At 54.6% G+C, this 23,702-nt stretch overlaps 1 protein-coding gene across 1 annotated transcript in view; it reads right to left on the minus strand.

Moving 5' to 3' along the window:
- FBN3 (fibrillin 3) overlaps positions 1–23,702 on the minus strand; it is a 111,597-nt gene that overhangs the window by 51,701 nt on the left and 36,194 nt on the right. Inside the window, exons 3-13 of the mRNA XM_087425290.1 lie at positions 9,740–10,225; positions 7,768–7,981; positions 7,542–7,624; positions 6,578–6,676; positions 6,298–6,393; positions 5,965–6,060; positions 4,001–4,198; positions 3,765–3,890; positions 3,511–3,636; positions 541–693; positions 249–431 (exon numbers count right to left, since the gene is read on the minus strand). Coding sequence (XP_087281416.1) covers positions 249–431; positions 541–693; positions 3,511–3,636; positions 3,765–3,890; positions 4,001–4,198; positions 5,965–6,060; positions 6,298–6,393; positions 6,578–6,676; positions 7,542–7,624; positions 7,768–7,981; positions 9,740–10,225 — 1,860 coding nt within the window. The remainder of the gene's footprint in view (positions 1–248; positions 432–540; positions 694–3,510; positions 3,637–3,764; positions 3,891–4,000; positions 4,199–5,964; positions 6,061–6,297; positions 6,394–6,577; positions 6,677–7,541; positions 7,625–7,767; positions 7,982–9,739; positions 10,226–23,702) is intronic.

Below are 23,702 nucleotides of genomic sequence, written 5' to 3' on the forward strand. Positions count from 1 at the left end.
GCCCAGACTCCCACCCCAGGCTCAGAGAAGCACAGATCCCCCACCCCAGCCCTAGACTACCACCCTGAGCCCAGACCCCCCCCATGGCCCAAACCCTGACTTCTGAGGCCCAGATCCCCAATCGACCCCTGCCCCCAGACCACTATGGGTACTTTCATCCCTACTGCCCAGGCCAGGACCCCCCACTCCAAAGGCCTGGACCCCCTCCCCCAGGTCTTGGACCCCTCCTCCCAGGTCCCAGGCCTCACCAATGTTGGCGTCGCCGAGGCCCAGGCTGGGAACCCCACGGCCACTGGAGCCGTGGGGGCTGTGCCGCGCCGGCCCAAGGCCAGGAACTGCGCCGTTGGATCCGAAGCCGGGGAGGCCAGGGAAGGGGCCGGGGTAGGAGGGCAGCAGCGGGAGCCCCTGGGCGCACAGTCGCTGGAACTCATCTGCAAGGAGGCAGGGTCTGAGGCCAGCCCTCAGCGTGCCCCGGGGCCCCAAGCTGCAGGCGGAGCCCTGGGGGCCGAGGAGGACGGGAGGCAGCCCCAGGCCACTCACCAGAGCCCCGCGAAGGACACAGCTCAGGGGTCGGGCCAGCTGCCCAGCACCTGCCCTTGTCACAGCAGCACTGCCTGTGAGTGTAGTGGCCGGCGAGGTCCCCAGCACAGCGGCCCACGATCAGAGCCGAGAAGCAGGTGCCAGCCCGGTGGTCTGCAACGAAAGCAGGGCAGGTCTGTTACCAGAGCCGGGTTCAAATGCCAGGTCCACCAGCACTGCCTGCAGGACAGGTCTCCTTGCCTCTCTGTGCCTCAGTTTCCCCATCCACGGAATGGGGATGCTCAGAGCATCCACCTCACCTCGGAAGAGTGTTGCCCTGATGAAAAGCAGAGCATAGGATGTCTGGCACATGGCCAATCCTCACTGAGCGACATCTTTTATTACCAAGATTTCCAAATTATCCCAGGGAGGTAGATTTCGGCTCATTCAAGCAAGAGCGTTCCAACACCTAAAGCTGGCACTGGTAGTAAGCTCCCCGTCACTGTGAGTATTCAACTACACTGAGGAAAAACTCTCGGTTTGGGGGCTGCCCTGGGGGGACGCCGGGATCTATAGCTGGGCGTCTCTGTCTGCCAGCCCTGGGCATTCCGGAGAAAGCTAAAAGGCTGTGAATTTGAGGAGGAACCCCGAGGGGCAGACTGGTGGATTGACAGCTGCAGCCCCTGGGGAGACTGAGGCAGAGGCCCCTCAGGTATGAGAACTACGGACAGTCTTCCGCTTCCCACCGGGTCCTCAAGTCAGACGGCTTTATGCAGCGATCAGATTTCTTGGGCTCTGACTCAAAGAGCGTATTTTTAGGTTTAAAATCCCACAAATCCTGGCTGGGGGCCCACAGTGGAGAAACCCCTCCCACCAGCCCGGAGGGCGGCTCACAGGCTCACAGCCGCCCCTGCCCTGCCCCAGGCTGAGAAAACATGCAACAGTTTCCACCTCCCCGGCCCCACCCCGTGCACCTGGGCACATCCCAGATGCATGGGTCGGAGTCGCCTCTGCACTCCGGGGGGGGCTGGGCCTGCCCAGATGAGGAGAGGTCAACAGACTCATTCAAGGTCACACAGCTGCTAAAGAGGGAGGAAGGATGGGAAGCCAGATCTCTGAACCCCAGGGGCCCTGACCAGGCAGCTGCCTCTGAAGCAGGGAAGACCGAGACCAAACGTAAGAACTTTAACAAAAATGACGTTGCCGTTGCTTATTAACCATCCGCTGTGATCAGGCCCCACTAAGCGGCCACTGCCCCAACTCCACTGTTCTCCTGTCTTTGTGAATGTGTATCGAGTGTCAACTACATACAGCCCTGGGCAAATCACTCCACAAATTGTATTTAATCCTCTCCATGACTCCATGAAGTGGGTACTGCCACTATGCCCATTTTATAGATGAGGAAATTGAGGCACAGACAAGCTAAGCCATTGGCCCAAGGTCACAGAGTTTGTGAGCAGCTCCGATGACAGCTGGAACCCAGGACAGAGCCCCAACCTCAAGTTCAGAGGCAACCTGCCCTTGGCAACTGAATAGCAGTAGCTGGGAGAGGTGCCCACCGTCTGGGGGACGTGCCCAGAGGGATCCTCCGTGCCGCCATGGTGGCCCTCCGAGGTGGAGGAATAGAAGGTCTGGCGTTGGCCACAGCATGCTGGCAGAACTCCAAACACAATATCCCCAGCCCTGCCTGGTAGAGGCCCAGCCAGAGGGGCCCGGGGTGGGGGGTGCTGGGGAACTGGCAGGCGCCCCGCTCCTCCCCAAAGCAGGACTCTGCCCATCACCCACCACAAGCGTCCATATTCTTGGCTGGCCCCGCTGGGCACCGGCAACTTCTCAAGTCTAATGACAGGCTCATCAAGACAGCAGGACAGGGAGTGAGAGCCCAAGGGTCCCCCCGTCCAGGCCAGGCAGGGTGTGGGAGATTACAGAAGGGTGGGCATCCAGGGGAAGGCATGGCGCAGAGGACCTCACCCTGGCTGGGGGCCTGGGGAGCTGGGTGTGGGCATCTGGACTTGTTGAGTTGGCTCAGCAAACCTCCTCTCTCTGAGCCTCAGTTTCCCTATCTCAAACACATGGCTTGGGGGGAAGATGGGCGCGCCTAAATAGTCTTTGGGAGTGGAAAGAGGGACATACAGACGGGGGCGTCTAGAGAGGCCGATGGGCAGATGGGCATAGAGATGGAGACTGGATGACCAGAGAGGCATACAGATGTAGACTAGACAGTCAGAAGGGCATAGAGATGGAGGCTAGAGGGTCAGAGGGGCACAGAGATGGAGGCTAGAGGGTCAGAGGGGCACAGAAATGGAGGCTAGAGACCAGAGGGGCACAGAGATGGGGCTGGACGACCAGAGGGGCACAGAGATGGGGCTGGACGACCAGAGGGGCACAGAGATGGGGCTGGACGACCAGAGGGGCACAGAGATGGGGCTGGACGACCAGAGGGGCACAGAGATGGGGCTGGACGACCAGAGGGGCACAGAGATGGAGGCTGGACGACCAGAGGGGCATAGAGATGGGGCTGGATGACCAGAGGGGCATACAGATGGAGGCTAGATGACAAGAGGGGCATAGAGATGAAAGCTAGAGGGTCAAAGGGGCACAGAGATGGAGGCTAGAGGGTCAGATGGGCATAGAGGCAGGGGGCCAGAGAGGCAAGAAAGGTGGCCAGTGAGCCAGAAGGGCCTAAAGTCTGAGAGGCAGAGGGGCACAGAGAGGGGGGCAGTGCCTCCAAGAGGCCAAGCCAGGGGATGAGAGAGCTAAAGGGCATGGAGATGGAAAGCCAAAGGGGTGCGCAGACTGTGGTCCATAAAGCACAAAGCCTACTGGGTAGGGAGCCAGGATGCCAGAGGGGATGGAAACCGGGATCCAAAAAAGGCAGAAGGACAGAGCTCGGAGGGCCAGAGGAGCCCGAGGGCCAGAGGGGTGCAGAGATGGATGCGCAAGGGGCCTGTCCCCTACCCGCCCTCCGCCCCTCCACCCCCCTCGGCTCACCCAGGCAGCGGGTGCCGTCCAGGCTGCTGGCAAACCCACGGGGACAGGTGCACAGGTAGCTCCCGACTGTGTTGGTGCAGTCTCCCCCAGAGCAGAGGCCCGGCACGCTGAGACACTCGTCCACATCTGTGTAGACAGATGCTCGATCAGAGCCGGCCCCCCCGCCAGCCCTTGCGCACCTTCTCCTTGCAGGGGAGCCCCAGCCGCCCAGAGCACAGAGGAAGACCCAGGTCGTCCCCCTCCCCGTCGGCCACCTTCACACTTGGCGCTGTTCTCACTGAGCCGGTGTCCAGCCGGGCAGTGGCACTGAAAGGACCCCACAGTGTTGACGCAGCTGCCCCCCTGGCACAGGCCTGGGACAGCCTGGCACTCATCCACGTCTGCGAGGGAATAAGAGGCCCGTCAGAGGGAGGAACCAAGGCTGCTGAGGGCTCCCACTCAGCCCTGGCCCCCAGGACCTCCATCCCCACTCGCTGACCCCCCTATTCACCTTGGCAGGCCCCCGTGTGGATATTGGGGATGAAGCCACGGCGGCAGGGGTGTGGCTGTGCAGGGCAGAGCTCACACAGCAGGCCCCAGGCCCGGCCCACGGTGGCACAGCAGAGCGCCTTGGTGCAGACGAGGACTGTCAGCTGGTGCTGGCACCCCTCAGGGCCCACTTGGCCAAAGCAGGGCCCCGTCCGGTAGTCTGCAGGACAGATGGATGTGGGCAGCTGGCCTCAGCTGCCCTCGCCCCAGAGCCTCATTCATCTCCATCCCGGCAGCCCCAGCTCGGGCCTCCACCTCTCTCACCTGGACCCCTGCAGCAGCCACCTTCCCAGCCTCCCTACACCAACACACCAGGCTTTTTCCTGACCACAAGCCTTTACTCATGCTGTTCCCCTTCCCTACCCGACAAACTCCTATTCACCCTTCAAAACCCTTTCTCTCCAAAGCATTCCCCAACCAACCTCCAAGAGAGGCCAGGACATATCTGGGGTTGCCTTCCCTCCCCCAGGCCCTGCCCCACCTTCAGGCCTGGGCAGGGACCCATGGATGCCTGGCTAGGGAGCCTCTCTGGTCCCTGAGCACACATCTGGCCCTGCCAAATCCCCTGGAATTTGGGAGGGACCCAGCATCTGCCCAGATGCTCTGGATCCACAACACCACATCCTTGACCCCTGCACCCGGCAGAAGGTGGTCCCGTCCGTCCCCACCCCCCCCACCCCCTGCCACGCACGGGCCCGGATGTGACTTCCTGGCTCCATCTTCCAGATGGTTCTAATCAAGGGGCTGGCACTGAATCAAGGGAAGTCACTCCCAGAAGGAGAAGCCAAAGCCAGGCCCCGTATGGAGGAGGGGCTTCACAGAGACCCCCCAACGGCCCTGACTCCCTAAGCCATTCTCTTCCCAGAATCTCGCCTAATTCACCCAGCACCCTGGACCCCCACTCACTGCTGCCTAGGCACCCAGCCCTGCCTCTCTCTGGGACCTTCCCTGTCCACCACCCACCCCAAACCCCTCCTCTCTCGCCCTCCCCACTGACCCTCACTCCCCCTCGGCCACCCCGGGTGCTCCCCCTCTGTCAGCTCAAATTCCAATTCTGTCTTCTTGTCAAATCCAGTTCCCACAAGCCCACCCTCGAACCCAGGTCACCCCCAGCCCTTCCGGCTTCTGATTCATCGATACACCCTCTCCGACCTGGCTTCGACCACAGATGCGCCTCTTCCCCAAGCCACCACCTCCCCCCGGAGGTCAGTCCCAGGGCCCTGCCCACCCTCGCCGTCCTGGGCTCCTTGGCCACTCTGATGGCTCCTGCAACCAAAAGTCTCGCCAGCCTGGGCATCCCCAAGGCCGCCCGCTCCTGTTCGCTTTCTCCTTCTCAGCCTCCTGTGGGCTCCATGGTTTCCGTATGCACTTAAATCTCCCTGCTTTCTCCTCCCCGTGAACCTCAACCGTGCGCTCTGCTTCAGGCCCCGTGGATGGGGCAGCCCCAGGCCTGGGTGTCCAGCTACCTCCTGGACGACCCCCTGGCTCCTGGGCCAACACTGAGCTCAGGGTCTCCCCCCTTCCTGCCCTCCAGCTGCACCACCTTCCCCCAGGTTTTCAGATCAGACCTGGGGTTCGTCCTTGCCTCCATCCCTCCCCTCGCCCGCCACGTCCAACAAAACATCATTGCTTCCACTGTCTTAGTTTTTGGCAACTGTCTCCCAACGCCCCCCCACCTCAGCCCATGGGATCATTTTGATAGAGAGGGTGCAAGAAAAAGGGGCTTGTCCATCTCATGAACTCCGCCTTATTCCTTCCTCCAGGAAGCCCTCCCTGACTCCCTTCCCTGGTTTCTCTGCCCTTCACAGCAACAGGGGCGGCAGGAAACAGTCCAGCTGGGCCTTCCCAGGGCCTGGACTCATCTCAGGGCTGCCAGGAAGCCCCCTTCCTTCCCTCCAGAGCCCTTCCCCACCCCCAGCTTGGTACCTCTCTCACACTGAGGCCCCATGAAGCCGTACACACAGGCGCAGTGGTTCGGCCCGATGCAGCGGCCCCCGTTGTGACAGCCGCGGTCACAGACGGCTGTGGAGGGAAAGGGCAGGGTGGCCTGAGGTCCTCCGGGCATAGAGGGAGCTGGGCCCCTAGCGAGCCTGTCTTCACCCGGGAATCCCCATGATCTGACCCAGACCCAGTGATAAGACAGTGATGAGTGTGTCCCCTCCCATCCCTGGTCCCAGAAGTGACTGTGGGTGTGGGCAGGTGGCAGCAGAGCCCCGCCCTCTGGGATCCCAGGCCCAGGTGTGCGTGGGGGGTACTCACGCTGCCCGCACACGGTGCCCGTGTAGCCCCTCTGGCACAGGCAAGACTCCCCTCGGCAGCTGCCCCCATTCATGCAGCTCACACTGCACCCCGACCCTGAGGACAGGGAGGAGGGACGCACAGTAAGGTGGCGACAGGCCCCACGATGCTCGTGCAAGGCGGCGGGACCAGGACGGCGAGGCCTGGCTCTGGTTCTTGAGCGAAACCAGCCCAGGCTCCCAGTGGCATCCAGAAACTTCTAACCTTCTCATCCCACCCCTGTGGGCCGCTCCCCACTCACCTGGGCCCACCGCGCAGCTGGGGGCCAGCTTCCCATCGGCACAGGCGCACAGGTTGGGTCGGGAGCAGAAGCCCTCACCGCAGGCATGTCTGCAGACAGCTGGCACAGGCAGAGCGGGTGACAGTCAGGGCCAGGACCCGAATTGGCACCATCCCCACCCCGTATGTGCCCAGGGCAAGGCTCCAGGCTTCTGCGGGAGCCTTTGGGAGAGAGGTTCTTTGGGGAAGAACCGCTGAGCAGCAAGGAGAGAAGCTGAGGGTGCTGGGGCATCGGCCATGGTGGCCAGGGGGCTCTCCTGGGGAGTGGAGTCAGACTCTAGAGGCTGGGGAGGGGGATAGACTGAGAGAGACAGAGACAGAGATGGGGAGAGAGAGAGACAGAAAAAGACAGAGAGAGAGACAAGAGACAGAGATAGGGAGAGACAGAGAGAGACAGAGTGACAGAAAAGACACACAGAGAGACAGAGACAGAGATGGGGAGAGACAGAGAGACGGAGATGGGGAGAGAGAGAGACAGAGAGACAGAAAAAGACAGAGACAGAGACAGAGAGAGACAGAGACAGAGACGGGGAGGAGAAACAGAGACAGAGACTGAGAGAGAGAGAGAGAGACAGAAACGGACAGACCAAGAGATGGCGAGACAGAGAATACTGAGAGAGAGACCAAGAAAAAGAGAGAGAGACAGAGACAGAGACAGAGATGGAGACAGAAAGAGAGAGACCAAGAGAGAAAGAGACAGGCAGACAGAGAGACAGGCAGGCAGACAGACACAAAGAGGCTGTAAGGCAAAGGAACGAACATGGCAGGGTGGCCTGGGAACCTGAGGACAGCCAAGGGCCATTCCTGTGGTTCGTCCAGACGCCCCCAGCCAAGGCCACCTGTAACCAGGGCTGGTCCTGCCCACAGGTCGGAGAGCTGCCCAGTGTCCCCTCCCGCGCCCCCCTCCAGGAGGCAGCAGCACTCACGGACGACACACTGGTTCCCGCCAGGCAGCGTCCTCCAGCCAGGACAGCAGTAGGCGTGGAAGCGAGAGCCACACACATTCGGCCTTCGGGAGAGCATGACATGGGCAGTGAGCCCCTGCCCAGCTAGATGTTCCCTGGGCCTCGTCCCTCCACCCCCAGCCCCCAGCAGGACAGCTCAGCCCAACCCACACCCCGGGGGCCTCTCAGCATCCCGGGTACCGCTTACCCCTGCAAGACGCCTGGGCTGCCACGCCTGCGCACACGTCCGGGGCCTGCAGCCTCCACCGCCCCGTCCCAGCGGCCCTGGACACCCGCCACGCACGACAGGGCTGTTCCGGCCAGCAGGAGCCGAGCCAGGGGGCCCCAGGCCATGGTGAAAGCGCCAGCCCCTCTCCTTGCCAAGCAGAGACCCTCCAGAACCACGATGTGTCCCTCGGAGACTGCGGAGAGGAAGCAGAGTCAACCCCAGCAGAAGCCCTCGGCCACGGGGCATCCAGAAGAACCAGGAGCAGTGGCGCGGCCGCCGGGATGGGGAAACTCGGGGCCTGTGGGAGCCCAGGGAAGCATCCAACCCTGACCCGGGAGCACATGAAGTCAGGGGAGGCTTCCCAGAGGAGGCGTGATGTCTCAGAGATGGAGTTCCCCAAGAGAGGGGTGCTGGGGCAGTGTGCACAGCGAGAGCAGAGGCGAGGAGGGCGTGGAGCATGGAGTGGAGGAGAGAGAGGGACGGATGGGCCAGTGTTGTGAGAGCGATAAGTGTGTAATGGAGCTCCTACTTGTAGGTTAAGGGCAATGGAGAGCCCTTGAAGGGCTTTAAGTGGGAGGAACAAGGGCAGAATGGGTGTTTGATGGAGTGTGGAAGGGCTTGTAGGGCCTCAGAGGAAGCGTGCAGGTGAGGAGGCTGAGGCAGGCGTCCAGATGAGGGCCGAGAGAGGAAAGAAATCACCAGGAGGTGGCAGCTGACTTGGAGGGAGGTGGGGAGCATTGAGGCGACCCCCAGAGTCCTGGCCGGGAGGGCTGAGCCGGGAGGGAAGGGTTGGGAGACAGGTGACAGGTGGATATACTGAGCAGGGGCACCAGGCAGAGTCTGAAACTTCCCAATGGAGAGCACCCCCCTCCGCCCAGCAAGGAGGGGACAGCTTTTGTGTCCACTTCACAGATCAGCAAACTAAGACCATCACACAGTTAGTGAGGGGCTGAGAGGGGGCTGAAGCCCAGGCAGAGGGGAGGGAGGGGAAGAGGATCAGGGGCGCCCCCCCCCAACCCCCAGGAGGTGGCTGGCTGGCTCTTGGACCTGGAAAGATGGGAGGGAGGAGATGAGGACAGGGCCACTCCTGGTGGAGGAGATGACCAGGCAAAGGTTAGCAGGATGGAAGCCAAATACTTGAGGGACATAAGGCCGACCAAGTGGCCTTCCGGGGCCCCTTTCAGGTCCCACTTTCCAGACCAGGGCGGAGAAGAATTGGGCCTGGGTGGGGAACTGGTGGGGAGTACGCTGTGTGCCCTTGGGCCCGTGGCTGCCCCTCTCTGGGCCTTGGGGTGACAGGAGAGCCCACCCAGGTGGTCCCAAGGTCCTTGGAGAAAGGAGAGATCCTTGTGAACTTTAGCGGGGAGGCGGGGGCGAGACGGTCCAGCTGGGGAGGGGCAGCGGCTTCTTGCTTCCAAGATGTCCAGGCCGGTCTGCGCTCCCGGGACGCCTGGCGCAGCCTCAGAGCCCGCGGGGCCTCCTTCCCAGCCCGGTCGCCTCGGGGGGTCTCCGGCCTGGCCCGACCCGGCCCCCGCCCGGCCTCCGCCAACCGCGCCCTGGAGTTTGTCGAATGAATGAGCGGGGACGGCGCGCACCGCACGGGCAGGGAGGCGGGGAGGCGGGGGCCGGGCGGCGAGGGATCCGGGCTCGGGGGACGAGGAGGGGGCCGCGCTCTCCATCGGGCAGGGCCGGGGGCCGCGACCACGCTCGGCTCCGCCCTCACCTGCGGGTCAGGGCCGGGCCCGAGCCCCTCCCGCCGGCACCGGTCCCCGCGCCCCAGCGGGCGCCGAGCGGAGCGCGGAGAGGGGAGGGGGCTGGGCCCGGGGCTGCCGGCTGCAAACAAAGGAATCCCCTCCCCCGCCCTGGCCGTGGCCCCCTCCTCCCCGCCCTGCCTCCCCGCGCGCCCCGCTCCCGGGTCCCTCGCCCGCCGCGGGCCCCGCGCGTCCCCTACCTGCGGGCCGGCGCGCGTGGAGGTAGGCACGGTGGGCGGGCGCGCGGGGCTCCGCGCTGAGGGGCTGGCTGGGCGCGGCGCCGGGGGCCCGGGGCGGGAGCGCGGAGCCGAGAGGCCGACCCCGCCGCCTTCCCAGCCAAGAGCTGCCACTCGGGGGGAGTTGCGGGCGGGAGGAGTCGGGGGAGGGCGCGTTTGCACCTCGAAGCTCCCGGGGCGGGGGCCGGGGGCTCCGATCCCGGGCTGGGGGAGGGGCCGGAGCTGGGGGAGGGCCCGGGGCTCCGGGTGAAACTCGGAGGGGCTGGAGAAACCGGGGAGCACGGAGCCAGGGCGGGGCTGGCGGGGCTGGCGCGGGCTGGGGGGCGCAGGGCGTGGAGGGGCTGCGGCGACCGCGTTTTCGGGTAGAAACTGAGCCGGCGGTGCCCTGAAGTGGGGCTCCGATTTGGGGCGGCCTGGAGCACAGCCAGGCCGGGATGTCTCGAGACTCACCTGGGAGGCCCTCTTACGTCCTCCCAAGACGCCTCCCCCCTCCCTCGGGCAGGGAGAATTCCGAGGGTAACTTCGGAAACTCACCTGGCGCCTGGAGCCTGGATTCTTAACTAGACTAAGAGCCAGAATCCCCTAAAAATGTAAGCAAAACCCAGATGCATTTCCTGGGGAGAAGGGCCACGTTTTTCATCTGATTCTCAAAATGAAGAGTTTAAGAGTCCAAAAGGTCTAGACTTTCTGAGCCTCAGTTTCTCCACCTGTCATAGGGGCTGAACTTCAGAATTTACACCCCTTATCTGGAGCCTACTACCCAAGCGAAAATTTCTAGCTTTCCCCACCATTTTCCACCAGTGACCCTTAAGGTGGGGATTGGCCAGAAACTGTTGGACCTGAAGCTGTTAGTCTACTCAGCAAACTCCTATGCATCTGACAAAGCCCAGTTCAAAAATCTCCTCCCCACCACCAAATTGTTAGTTTACCGTATTGAATTCCCAAAGCTGATTGTGCTGATCATGCCTCCATCATAGCACTTCTGGTATGTAATAAATACATATCAAATAACAATTTGAGCTAATATTTATTGGGTGCCTATGTGCCAGGTTTGGCGCTAAGAGTTACATACACGTTATCTCATTTCATGACCAAAAAACCCTGTGAGGGAGATACTCTTATAATGTCCCAGTGTGCGTCCCAGAAGACAGACTCGGACTCCCCACTCCCGGGCCAGAGGGAGGGACCCCAAAAACAGGGAAGGAAAGGAGCATTCTGCCTGTTGATGGGAGCCTTGAGGGCTCAGTAGAAGGGAGCAAGTCAGAGAAGTAGAGGGAGGGACAGGAGGTGGAAACAGCACAGTCACAGGCCTGGAGATGAGAAAGTGTGGAAAGTATGGAATTGAGTGAGGCTAGAGCTTTGGGGGAGGGGAGAAAGGGAGGGAGGGCACAAGGGAGGCTGAGGGGTGAGCAGAAGCCAGGAGCACCCAGGAGCCCTCAGTAGGCTCCCCCCGCCTCTGAGGGGAGCTGTGGTGGGCTCCCAGGAAAGGAGGTCCCTCCAGAGGCTGCCCCTTGGTTCTAGAACCTCATCTGGGGGGCAGCGAGGGCATGAGACAGAGAGGAACTTCAGGGACAAGATTTGGGTCATCGTGGCCGAGGGAGCAGGGTTACCGGGGCCTGTGAGAAGGGTGGCTGGGTGTGGCGAGGGTGTGCCAGGGAAGGAAACCCCGGAACAGCAGTGAGAGGTGTGGAGATTCCAGTGTGGGAGGCCCAGAGGCTCTCAGGGATGGGCCAGCTTCCAGGGACACTTCTGTCACCTCTTCTGAAGCTCCTCTGCCAGAGTCCCGCCTGGTCTGCTCTTCAGCCAACAAGTGTGTCCTACACAGGACAGGCTCCAGGTGTCCCAGAAGCAGCCCAGCAGATGTGCAGAACGTGGGGAGGGACAGTCCCCTACCAGGGACTCAGTGTGACCGATGCTTCGATGGCTAAGCCCAGAGGAAGGCTGGTGGGTCAGGCGGTGATTCAGTTCTAGAATTCTCCCTCCCTGCTCTCCGGAAGCGAGGGGAGAAGGAACCCATAGGGTGGGGCAAGACAGAGGAGATGTGCGTGCACAAGAAAGTTCTCCATGACAGCAGAAGTGAGTGCTTCTTGTCATCGCACCCCCCACTACCATCACACCGTCTTTCCTTCCAATGCACCACTGCCTGGGTCTGCTACACTGCTGCCCACGACTGATGTGGTCACTCTGAGTGTCACTTACACAGTCACTCCGTGACATCGCACTGTCATGAAGGGACATTTAGGTTCTCACCCCCCCCAGCATCCCAATGCCACCCCAAGACTGTCACAAGAGCAGAGCATGTCACAGTCTCCCCGTCAATACTGCATCATCACCAAATTCCCATTACAGGGCCACCTGTCACTGTCACCCCCTGCTGTCATCCTCTCATTGTCACAGTGAACAGGATACCTTGCTATTTTTTGGTGACTCCGCTGCCTGTGACATTTGTGTTGTCTCCTGTCACCTTTACACCTTCACCTTGTCGCTGTGACATTGTCATCCGTTAACGACGGTCCCATCACCCAGAGTGTCAGGATTCTTAAACTGCAAGTGACAAATCGGTCTCGGCAGAAAGGGCTCTTGGTCGCACGCAGATTCCCTGGGAGGCTGGAGACCCAAGCTTGGGGGTCTTCAGCCAGCAGAGTCGCCCCGAAATTGCCCGCAGATCTGGTCCCACAAAGACACTTTCCCTTCCCTCTCCACTCCCTGGGCTCAGATGATGCTTGATGATCTGGATGCTGGAAACCTGTGCCACTCTCGGCAGAACGGACTCCAAGGGTCCCCACTTCTCTGGGGCCAGCGTCCACCAAAGTTGGGGGCAGAGGTGCCTGGCAGAGGGGTGTGGGGTCGTGCACCCCCACCTTGATGCAAGGCGGGCTGGGAAAATGGGGATCCAGTATCTTGAGGTTCTGTTGTGGGGTTGGCCTCATAAAGGGGGCATGTCCCAGACCTAGAGAAAGGCCATCTGAGTCACCTATGGCTAAAACAATGGCAGAGGTCCTGTCTGCTGTGTTATTCCTGCCTCATCATCAGTCACTGTTCCTGTCACAGCATCTCTCTACTGTCAGGCATCACAGTCACAGACTGTCTTAATACTGTCATCCCTCACTGCCACACTGTCTCCTCACTGTCCCCTGTCATTTTGATACATGTCCCCTTATTTTCCTTTATTAGAATATCACAGCCTCCCTACCAACATTAGACCAATCCCTAGGGGTTTTTTAAATTATAATGTCACCTGTTGCTGTCAGCTGTCTCCTCATTGTCACCTGTTGCTGTCAACTGTCCTCTCATTGTCACCTGTTGCTGTCACACTGTGTCTCCATCATCCCCAGTTCCTATTAATTGTCACCTGTCCCTGTCACATGGGGGCACAATCCGTGTTGCCCTGCGCACCCACACTGCGTCATCCTGTTCAGTCATTGTGGAATGTCTGAGTCATTCCAGATCCGCCCTTTCTCCTCACACGCCCCCCCTCTGACTTTCTGTGCAGCCCCAGAGGCCCCTCTTGCAGACAGGATGCTACTGTGTGCATCCAGGGCCAGGAGACTCCCAGATGTCCATTAGCGCGGCCTGAGGAAGGGATGGAGACAGGGCGGGCAGGGCATGCCCGGGAGCACGGGGCCAGGACTGGGGGCAAAGAGACATGGCGGGGGCACCGGGGGGTGCCTGCAGCCTGTGCTGTGTGGGGTGCGCTGGGCCTGCCTGGGCCGGGTGGCCTGGGGACAGAGCTCTCTTTGTCTGAGCTCAGGAAGCAGCTGGGCAAGGGGAGGACAGAGCTCATGCACACAGAGAGTTTGGCCGGATGCCTGGGAATGAGGCTGGGAGGGTGGCAGGTCCCGGAGGTCCCGGGATGGCCCCGAGAAGGTCAGAGTGGGACAGGAGGGGGGCAGAGAGAACAGCTGGACCCCCAAGGGCTTCCCTGTCAGGTTCTCTGGGGATGACAGCCCCCCCAGTTCATCAAGTGCTCACTGCATGCCAAGCTGGACCCCTAACAGACCCCTGAGGCGGGCTCTGCTATCTCTACTGTACAGATGGGGAAACTGAGGCATAAAGCCCCCAAGGCACTTACCCTAGGCCCACAGCCAGTAAAGAGCACAGAGAGGGGGCTGGCTAGGTGGTGTAGTGGTTGACTTTGTGCGCTCCACTTCCGCGGCCTGGGGTTTGTGGGTTTGGATCCCGGGCACGGACCTACACACAGCACATCAAGCCATGCTGTGGTGGCATCCCATATACAAAATAGAGGAAGAAGGGCACAAGTGTTCGCTCAGGGCCAATCTTCATCACCAAAAAAAAAAAAAAAAGGGAGCACAGACAGATCTGAACCCAGGTCACACAGCCTGAAACCTTCCCCGTGCCCCTGGGCTTTGCCGCTACCAGCCCCCCAAACCTCAGTCTCCCAGACAGGGGGAGGTAACAGAGTCCTGTGTCTCTCTGATACACACACGTATTCTTTTCTCTTTAACATTAAACACAAACATCGGCACCTGTGTACATTGTTCTGTCCTTGCTTTTTTCCTCTTTATAAAAATTTATTTTCCTGGTAAGTGCCTCTCCCTGATCACTTTTTTTTACCATTTTGTTAAATTAAGGTAAAATTCACATTACAAAATTAACCATTTTAAGATGCACAATTCAGTGGCGTCAAGTACTTTCACAATGTTGTGCAACCATCACCTCTATCTAGTTCCAAGATATTTTCATCACCCCAAAATGAAACCCTGTCCCCCTTACTCTCTCCCCCCAGCCCTTGGCAACCAAGACTCTACCTTCTGTCTCTATGGATTTGCCTATTCTGGGTATTTCATGTAAATGGAATCATATACTATGTGGCCTTTTAATCTATTTTCTTTCACTACATGTGATTTCGAGGGTCACGCACATCTTAGCACGTATGGCAACTTCATCCCTTTTTATGGCTGAATAGTATTCCACTGTATGGAGGGGCCACAGCTTGTGTACCCGTTCACCAGATGACGGTGACCTGGGTTGTTTCCACCTTTCGGCGATTGTGATAGTGCTGCTATGAATGTACTTGCTCTGTTTCTCTTCTTAAGACGTCTTGGTACTATTTCTGTTTGTTTTTTTTTTAAAGTTTTTATTTATTTATTTATTTTCCCCCCAAAGCCCCAGTAGATAGTTGTATGTTATAGCTGCACATCCTTCTAGTTGCTGCACGTGGGACGCGGCCTCAGCATGGCCGGAGAAGCGGCACGTCGGTGCGCGCCCGGGACCTGAACCCGGGCCACCAGCAGCGGAGCGCACGCACCCAACGGCCAAGCCACGTGGCCGGCCCGTCTTGGTACTATTTCTGTGTCAGTTCAGAGAGCACTTGCTCATTCTTTTTGATGTCTGCAGAGGACTACGTTGGTGAGCGGAACTGGTGAAACTGGTGATTTATTTACCTAGTCACCTACCTCTGGACTTTCAGGACTTCAGGAAATAGCCAAGTACAGGTGCCATGTCATGCTAGACATCATGCAGGGTTTTTAGAAATCTTTTGTTATGAAAAATGTCAAACATACGCAAAAGCAGAGAGAGTATGTACAATGTGGCGAACCACCGTGGGTCCATCATTCAGCTTCAATAATTATCAACGTGCGGTCCCCCTCGTCACCTCCCACCCCCGCAGCCTGTCTGCCGAAGGGACAATGGACAGAGTGGAGGTGACAAGTCCTGACAGGATCAGAGAGCGGACACCCAAGATGCACAAGAGACACTTGTCCCGGGTGACTCCTAGGAAGCCAGAGGGACAGGGAGGAGGGGAACAGCACATCCACAGGGATATGGCAAGGAGCTCCGGGAGAACGTGAAGAATTGACTGGAGGCTGCAGATGTGGCTTAGCCGTCGTGTGGTCAAGAGGTCGCAGGGGAAGGAAGGATGGCCGCTGCTGATGACAAAAATGCTGGCCAGGAGGAGAAGTGGAAGCGAGGCTGGCCCACAAAGACACTTGAAGGTCAACAAGGCAGCCTCCGCATGGGGAGGACTTCCCGACACTCCCGGAACTGGGGAGACAGCCGTGGAGCAATGACGGGCAGGCATTTCCTGAGATGCAGACGGACTCGTGGCTCTGAAGGAGAGGGCTCCCGCCTCTCAGAGAAGAGACACACATCTGCCACCTCTGGAAGGTCATGAACGGGAAGATCGAGAGGAAATTCTAGGAGAGGGCTCTCATCTGGAACCACCTGAAGACAATGGAGAACCAATCTGCCCTTTGGAGAGGCAAAAAGCTGTGATACCAATGAGAGGCCACCTCACATCCACTAGGATGGCTATTATTTTTTTAAAAAAAGGAAAATAGTAATGGTGAGGATGAGGAGAAATTGGAACCCTCGTGCACTGCTGGTGGGAATGTAAAATGGTGTAGCTGTCGTGGAGAACAATACGGTAGGTCCTCAAAAATTTACACATAGTATCACCGTATGATCCAGCGCTTCTGGGCACAGACCCAAGAGAATTGAAAGCAGGGGTTTGAACAGGTACATGTTCATAGCGGCAGGATTCACAATAGCCAAAAGGTGGATACAACTCAAGTGCCCATCGAGGGATGATGGATAAACAAAATGTGGTCCATCTATACAATGGAATACTATTCAGCCATAAAAGAAAGGAAATTCGCCATTGGAAAACTATTAGAAATAATGAACAACTACGGCAAAGTTGCGGAGTACAAAATCAACTTACAAAAATCAGTTGCATTTCTATACTCTAATAACGAACTGACAGAAAGAGAACTCAAGAATACAATCTTGTTTACAATTGCAACAAAAAGAATAAAAAGTGTAGGGGTAAATTTAACCGAGGAGGTGAAATACCTATACAACAAAAACTATAAGACGTCATTGAAAGAAATCAATGATGACATAAAGAAATGGAAAGACACCCCATGCTCATGGATTGAAAGAATAAACATAGTTAAAATGTCCATACTACCTAAAGCAATCTACAGATTCAGTGCAATCCCAATCAGAATCCCAATGACATTCTTCACAGAAATAGAACAAGGAATACTAAAATTCAGATGGAGCAACAAAAGACCCCGAATAGCTAACGCAATCCTGAGAAAAAAGAACAAAGCTGGAGGCATCACAATCCCTGACTTCAAAATACACTACAAAGCAATAGTAATCAAAACAGCATGGTACTGGCACAAAAACAGACACACAGATCAATGGAACAGAACTGAAAGCCCAGAAATAAAACCACACATCTACGGACAGCTAATCTTTGACAAAGGAGCTCAGAACATATAATGGAGAAAAGAAAGTCCCTTCAATAAATGGTGCTGGACAGGGCCAACCCGGCGGCGCAAGCAGTTAAGTGCTAGCGCTCCACTGAGGCGGCCCGGAGTTTGCCAGTTTGGATCCCGGGCGCGCACTGACGCACCGCTTAGCAAGCCACGCTGTGGCGGCGTCCCACATAAAGTAAGGGAAGACGGGCACGGGTGTTAGCCCAGCGCCAGTCTTCCTCAGCACATAAAAGAGGAGGATTAACATTGGATGTTAGCTCAGGGCTGGTCTTCCTCACACACACACACACACACACACACACACACACAAAATTGTGCTAGGAAAACTGGACAGCCACATGCAAAAGAATGAAGGTAGACTATTTTCTTTTGCCATACACAGAAATTAACTCAAAATGGATCAAAGACTTTTTTTTTTTTTTTTTTGTGAGGGAGATCAGCCCTGAGCTAACATCCATGCTAATGCTCCTCTTTTTTTTTGCTGAGGAAGACCGGCTCTGAGCTAACATCTATTGCCAATCCTTCTCCGTCTTTTTTTCCCCCAAAGCCCCAGTAGATAGTTGTATGTCATAGTTGCACATCCTTCCAGTTGCTGTACGTGGGACATGGCCTCAGCATGGCCGGAGAAGCGGTGCGTCGGTGCGCGCCCGGGATCCGAACCCGGGCCACCAGTAGCGGAGCATGAGCACTTAACCGCTAAGCCATGGGGCCAGCCCTGGATCAAAGACTTGAAGGTAAGACCTGAAACTATAAAACTCCTGGAAGAAAATATAGGCAGTACACTCTTTGACATCAGTCATAGAGGGATCTTTTCAAACACCATATCTACACAGACAAGGGAAACAAAAGGAAAAATAAACAAGTGGGACTTCATCAGACTAAAGAGCTTCTGCAAGGCAAAGGAAACCAGGATCAAAATGAAAAGACAACCCACCAGCTGGGAGAAAATATTTGCAAACCATATATCTGACAAGGAGTTAATCTCCATAATATATAAAGAACTCACACAGCTGAACAACAAAAACACAAACAACCCCATCAAGAAATGGGCAGAGGATATGAACGTTTTTCCAAGGAAGATATACAGATGGCCAATAGGCACATGAAAAGATGTTCAACATCACTAATCATCAGGGAAATGCAAATCAAAACAACACTAAGATAGCATCTTACACCCATTAGAATGGCTATAATCACCAAGACAAAAAACAGCAAATGTTGGAGAGGATGTGGAGAAACGGGAACCCTCATATACTGCTGGTGGGAATGCAAACTGGTGCAGCCTCTATAGAAAACGGTATAGAGATTCCTCAAAATACTAAAAATAGAAATACCATATGATCCAGCTATCCCACTACTGGGCGTTTATCCAAAGATCCTGAAATCAACAACTCAAAGAGGCTTATGCACCCCTATGTTCATCACAGCATTATTCACAATAGCCAAGAAGTGGAAGCCACCCAAGTGTCCCTTGACTGATGAGTGGGTAAAGATGTGGTATATATATATATACAATGGAGTACTACTCAGCCATAAAAAAGGCAAACTCGTCCCATTTGCAACAACATGAATGGACCTGGAGGGTATTATGTTAAGCGAAATAAGCTAGGCAGAGAAAGACAAACACCACGTGATTTCACTCGTATGTGGAAGATAAACAAATACGTGGACAGAGAGAACAGATTAGTGGTTACCAGGAGGAAGGGGGGTAAGGAGTGGGCACAAGGGGTGAAGGGACACATTTATATGGTGACTGACAAACAATAATGTACAACTGAAATCTCACAATGTTATAAACTATTATGACACCAATAAAAAAAAAAATAACCAACCAGTACTCCTCATAGTGTCAAGGTCGTGAAAGACTGGGAAACTGTCAGAGATTGGAGGAGACTAAGGAGGCATTAATGACCAAATAAATGCAATGTGGTGTACTAGACTGGATCCTGGAAAAACCAAATAAACTCTGTAGTTTAGTAAGTAAAAAAAAAAACCTGGAGCTCAGACAACTGGACCGAGTCCTGAGAACCCTCCCTGTCCCAGTGTGCTAGAACATTCCTTTCGCTGCCTCTAGCCCTCTCTGATTGGCACCTGACGGTGTGCGGAGTATTAATTATGGTCAGAGCATTTCGACATGCAATAAAAGCATTTTTAAATGCATTTTTAAATAAAAGCTTTTAAAGCATTTTAAAAAAAAAGAAAAATGAAATTCTGACACATCGTACAACATGGACGAACTTTGAAGACATCATGCTGAGTGAAATATGCCAGACACAGAAGGACAGATACTGTCTGATTCCACTCACAGGAGGTCCCTGGAGGAGTCAAATTCACAGAGACAGAAAGTAGATGGTGGGTACCAGGAGCTGGGGAAGGGGATGGGGAATCAGTGTTCAATGGGGGCAGAGTTTCCGTTTGGGGGTATAAGAAAGTTCTAGAGATGGATAGTGGGGATGGCTGCACAACCCTGAATGTACTTAATGCCACTGAACTGTGCACTTCAAAATGATGAAGTCATCTTTGCACAATGTATATGTGTATCAAATCTTCACATTGTACGCTTTAAATAAACACAATTATATTTGTCAATTATTCCTCAATGAAGTTGGAAAAAAATAATTTTAAGAATTCAAAAAATGGTTAAGATGGTAAATTTTGTGTTACGTGTGTTTTACCACAGTTAAGAAAAAAATGTGGACACCACAATCTCACCTCTGGGCTCATTTAAGCCTGGTCGTCGGCAGCGTCCTTCCCTACCTGCAGCCTCCATCTCTGGAGGGGTGCGGCTGGGCGCGTCTTATCCCTCGTCCTTGCTCCCCAGAAACACGACATCATGCTGGGTTCTCTGAGTGCTTGGGGTTTTTCTTGTTTTTTGTTTTTGTTTTTTTAATTTTTATTGCAGTAACATTGGTTTATAACATTCTATAAATTTCAGGTGTACATCATTGTATTTCGATTTCTGTGTAAACTACATCATGTTCACCACCCAAAGACTAATTACCATTCATCACCACGCATATGTGTCTAATTACCCCTCTCTCCCTCCTCCCTCCTCCCTTCCCCTCTGGCAACGACCAATCCAATCTCCGTCTCTATATGTTTGTTTGTTGTTGTTTTTATCTTCTACTTATGAGTGAGATCATATGGTATTTCTCCCTCTGACTTATTTCGCTTAGCATAATACCCTCAAGGTTCATCCATGTTGTCACAAATGGCTGGATTTCATCGTTTCTTATGGTTAGTAGTAATGAGATTTGCATTTCCCTGATAGTGAGTGATGTTGAACATCTTTTCCTGTGCCTGTTGGCCATCTGTGTATCTTCTTTGGAGAAATGTCTGTTCAGATCCTTTGCCCATTTTTTTAATTGGGTTGTTAGTTTTTTTGTTGTTGAGATGTACGTGTTCTTTATATATTTTGGATATTAACCCCTTATCATGTATGTAGTTTGCAAATATCTTCTCCCATCTGTTAGGTTGTCTTTTCATTTTGTTGATGTTTTTTTCTTGGTTTTTGTTTTCTCTCTCTTTTTTTTTCTGCTGGGGAAGACTGGCCCTGAGCTAATATCTGTGCCCATCTTCCTCTCTTTTGTATGTGGGATGCTGCCACAGCATGGCTTGATGAGCAGTGTGTAGGTCCACACCAAAGGATTGGAACCAGCAAACTCGGGGCCGCCAAAGCAGAGCACACAAACTTAACCACTATGCCATGGGCCCAGCCCCTAGTTTTCTCTCTTGATGGAGAGAAAAGTCTGGATGTTCACGCAGCCATAGGACCTATAGTTGCTGGCTGCCGTTTCCCTTCACAATCACGCATTTTGTGTGCTTCTGACAGCTCTGTCCTGCTTCCAAAGTTATAATTCACCCTCTGCTGCCAGGGAGGGCAGGCTTGGCCACTGGTTTTGGGATGCAGTTGGAGTGACAGGGCTGGTTGTGTCTGGGACACAGGGCTTTGAACGCTGAGGCAACGGTCATGCGGGATCTGTCGGATGCCTTCTGCCCACTGACCTGCTGGAATCTTCCTCTTAGGTTGGAGGGTGCACGAGTTTCCTACGGGCGCTGTAACAAATTACCATAAACCTAGTGGCTTAAAAACACAAATTTATTATCTTATCGTTCTGGAAGGCAGACGTCTGAAATGGCTTTCACTGGGCTAACCATAAGGTGTCCTCAGGGCTGCGATGTTTCTGGAGGCTCCAGGGAGAATCCCTTGTCTTGCCTTTTACAGCTTCTAGAAACTGCCTGCGTTCCTTGGATCACAGCCCCTTCCTCCATCTTTAAAGCCAGCAGCGTAGCACCTTCAAATCTTTCTGTGATTCTCCTGCCTGCCTCTTATAAGGGCCCTGTGATGATACTGGGTCCCCAGGGTAATCCAGGATCATCTCCCATCCCCAGATCCTTGACTTAATCCCATCTGCAAATATGTTTCCGTGTTAGGTAACAGAGTCACGGGTCCTGGGATTGGGACGTGGACATCTTTGGGGGGGTCGCATTATGCAGCCCACCACAGTGAGCGTCCCTGATGGAGAAAAAACCTCACTGTCAGCTCAGAGGAATCCGCAAGCCGTGGAGTCCGAGCCGTGTGTCCGAGCTGTGCCTCTCCACCTCCAGGCTCAGTTCCCTCATCTTCAAAATGGGAAAGAAAACCTCTTTTTGGTCATTTTCCTGGGAAAATCAGGTGGGATCAAGCTGGCAGCAATATGCAGTGGCCACTTGGTGGCCCAAGACACAGGTGCCCAGTGACCCAGGCCTGAGGCCATCACCCATTTCCACAACAACCATTTATTGATCACCTACCATGTACCAAGCACTGGGGATAGGAAGGCGAGCAGAAACAGACACGGTGGGACCGTTCATTCAACTGACATTTGTTGAGTGCCTGCTGTATACCAGGCAGTGTTCTAGGGGCTAGGGGCGACACAGCAGCCAACAAAGCAAAGATCCCCGGAACTCACATTCTGGTGGTGATAAGTGCCACGGGAGTGAGGTACCTGGTGCCCCACGGCCTGACTTAGGCTGGGGGGTCATGGGGAGCTTCTCCAAGGCGGTGACACTTGCTCTGAGACTAGCCAGATAAGGAGGAGCTAAATGGAACTTAAAGCTAAAGAAAGGGAACAGCATCCCGATGAGAGGGAGCAGCATGTGCAAAGGCCCTGTGTAAGTTGAGTGGCCGGAATACAATGAAGAAGGGAGAGAGGAGAGAGAGGTGAGGCTGGGACAGTCTTTGGGGAATTTCTCGATATTTTAAGATCAGCAGGGAGCCACAAGGGTTTTTTGTTGCAGGGGGTGATCGCAAGTTGGTTCTGCAAAGATTGGGACCACTGGGTGAAGCATGGATTAGTCCTGCTGGGGGAGGGAGGACCTGGCCACACGCCCCCAGCCCTGCCATCTGCATCCATCTCTCTGGGGCTCCAGGATCTGCCCAGCCTGTCTCCTTATGGTCCCATCCATCCCTCACCTGCTGTCTGAGTCTCTACTTGCAGCTTCCTGCCCTGCCCTGCAAACCTCAAGGGTGCCATTAGTTCAATCAACATCTATTAAGCACCTACTGTGTGCTAGATGCTTTACATTTGTCATCACACTGAGTTCCTCTGGTAATCCTACAAGGAAGGCGTGAAGCACGGTGGCAGCAGGGAGCCACAGAGGGTTCTAGGCAGCGAGCCACACCATCTGACTTATGTTTGAGGACTAAGTTGCCCAGAAGGTGGAGTTAATCAAGTCTGTCACTAGGGGGCACTCAAGTCTTCCTATAAATTGTCTGCAGAGCCTCACTGTCCAGATGGGGACCACTGGCCACTGGCCATTGAGCACTTGAAACATGCCCAGCCCCAATCAAGATGTAACATACACACTGGATTCCAAAGGCTTCGTAAGAGAAAAATAGTGTATCACGTCTCATGAATGCTTTTTGAAATATCAATGACATGTTCCAATGATGATATTTTGGGCACATTGGGCTAAATAAGTTATGTTATTAAAATTTCCTCTGTTTCTTTTTACTTTTTTGTAATGTAGTTAAGATTGTATACATGGGTCGCATTTATATTTCTATTGGAAAATGCTGGCTTAGGGAGAAGGTACGATTTTCAACTGTTGTAACGGGGTAAACTAACCTCTCTTTTTTTCTTATTTTCTCTTAGATTGGTCGTCCTTAAAGTTCTCCATCTATTGTGTTTCTTACCATCTTGTTCTCCTTGCTCATTGAATAAAAGTACGTACACATAAATAAATAGACCAAAAGCAGAGAATTGGGGTCATTGTTTCATAAATATAGAATTCTATTGGTTGTACTCTTTTAACCCAAAGTATCTCATGGAAACTGCTCAGACCACTCGTGAAGGTCCTTATTCACTCTTTTTAATTGCTTGATAATCTTCTGTGATGTGGATGAATCATAATTTATTCAACCACATTCCCATTGAGAGACTTTCACTTGATTTACAGATCTTATTCCCTTCGCTATCAAAAAGAAAAAGAATAACATAAATGCAATCAATGTTTTTTTTACCGACACCCATATGTGCTGATGATTTTATTTCTAAGAGAAAGATTTCTAGGAGTGAGATTGCTGGGTGAAGGGCTTATGTATTTTTAATTTTAATAGATTTTGTCGGGTTGTAGATATCAATGAATTGATTCTGAATTTTACATGGAAAGGCAACAAATCTAGAAGAGCCAAC

This window comes from Ceratotherium simum, chromosome 39, assembly GCF_057802395.1.
Source record: "Ceratotherium simum simum isolate JZ-2026a chromosome 39, ASM5780239v1, whole genome shotgun sequence".
NCBI classification, from domain to species: Eukaryota; Metazoa; Chordata; class Mammalia; order Perissodactyla; family Rhinocerotidae; genus Ceratotherium; species Ceratotherium simum.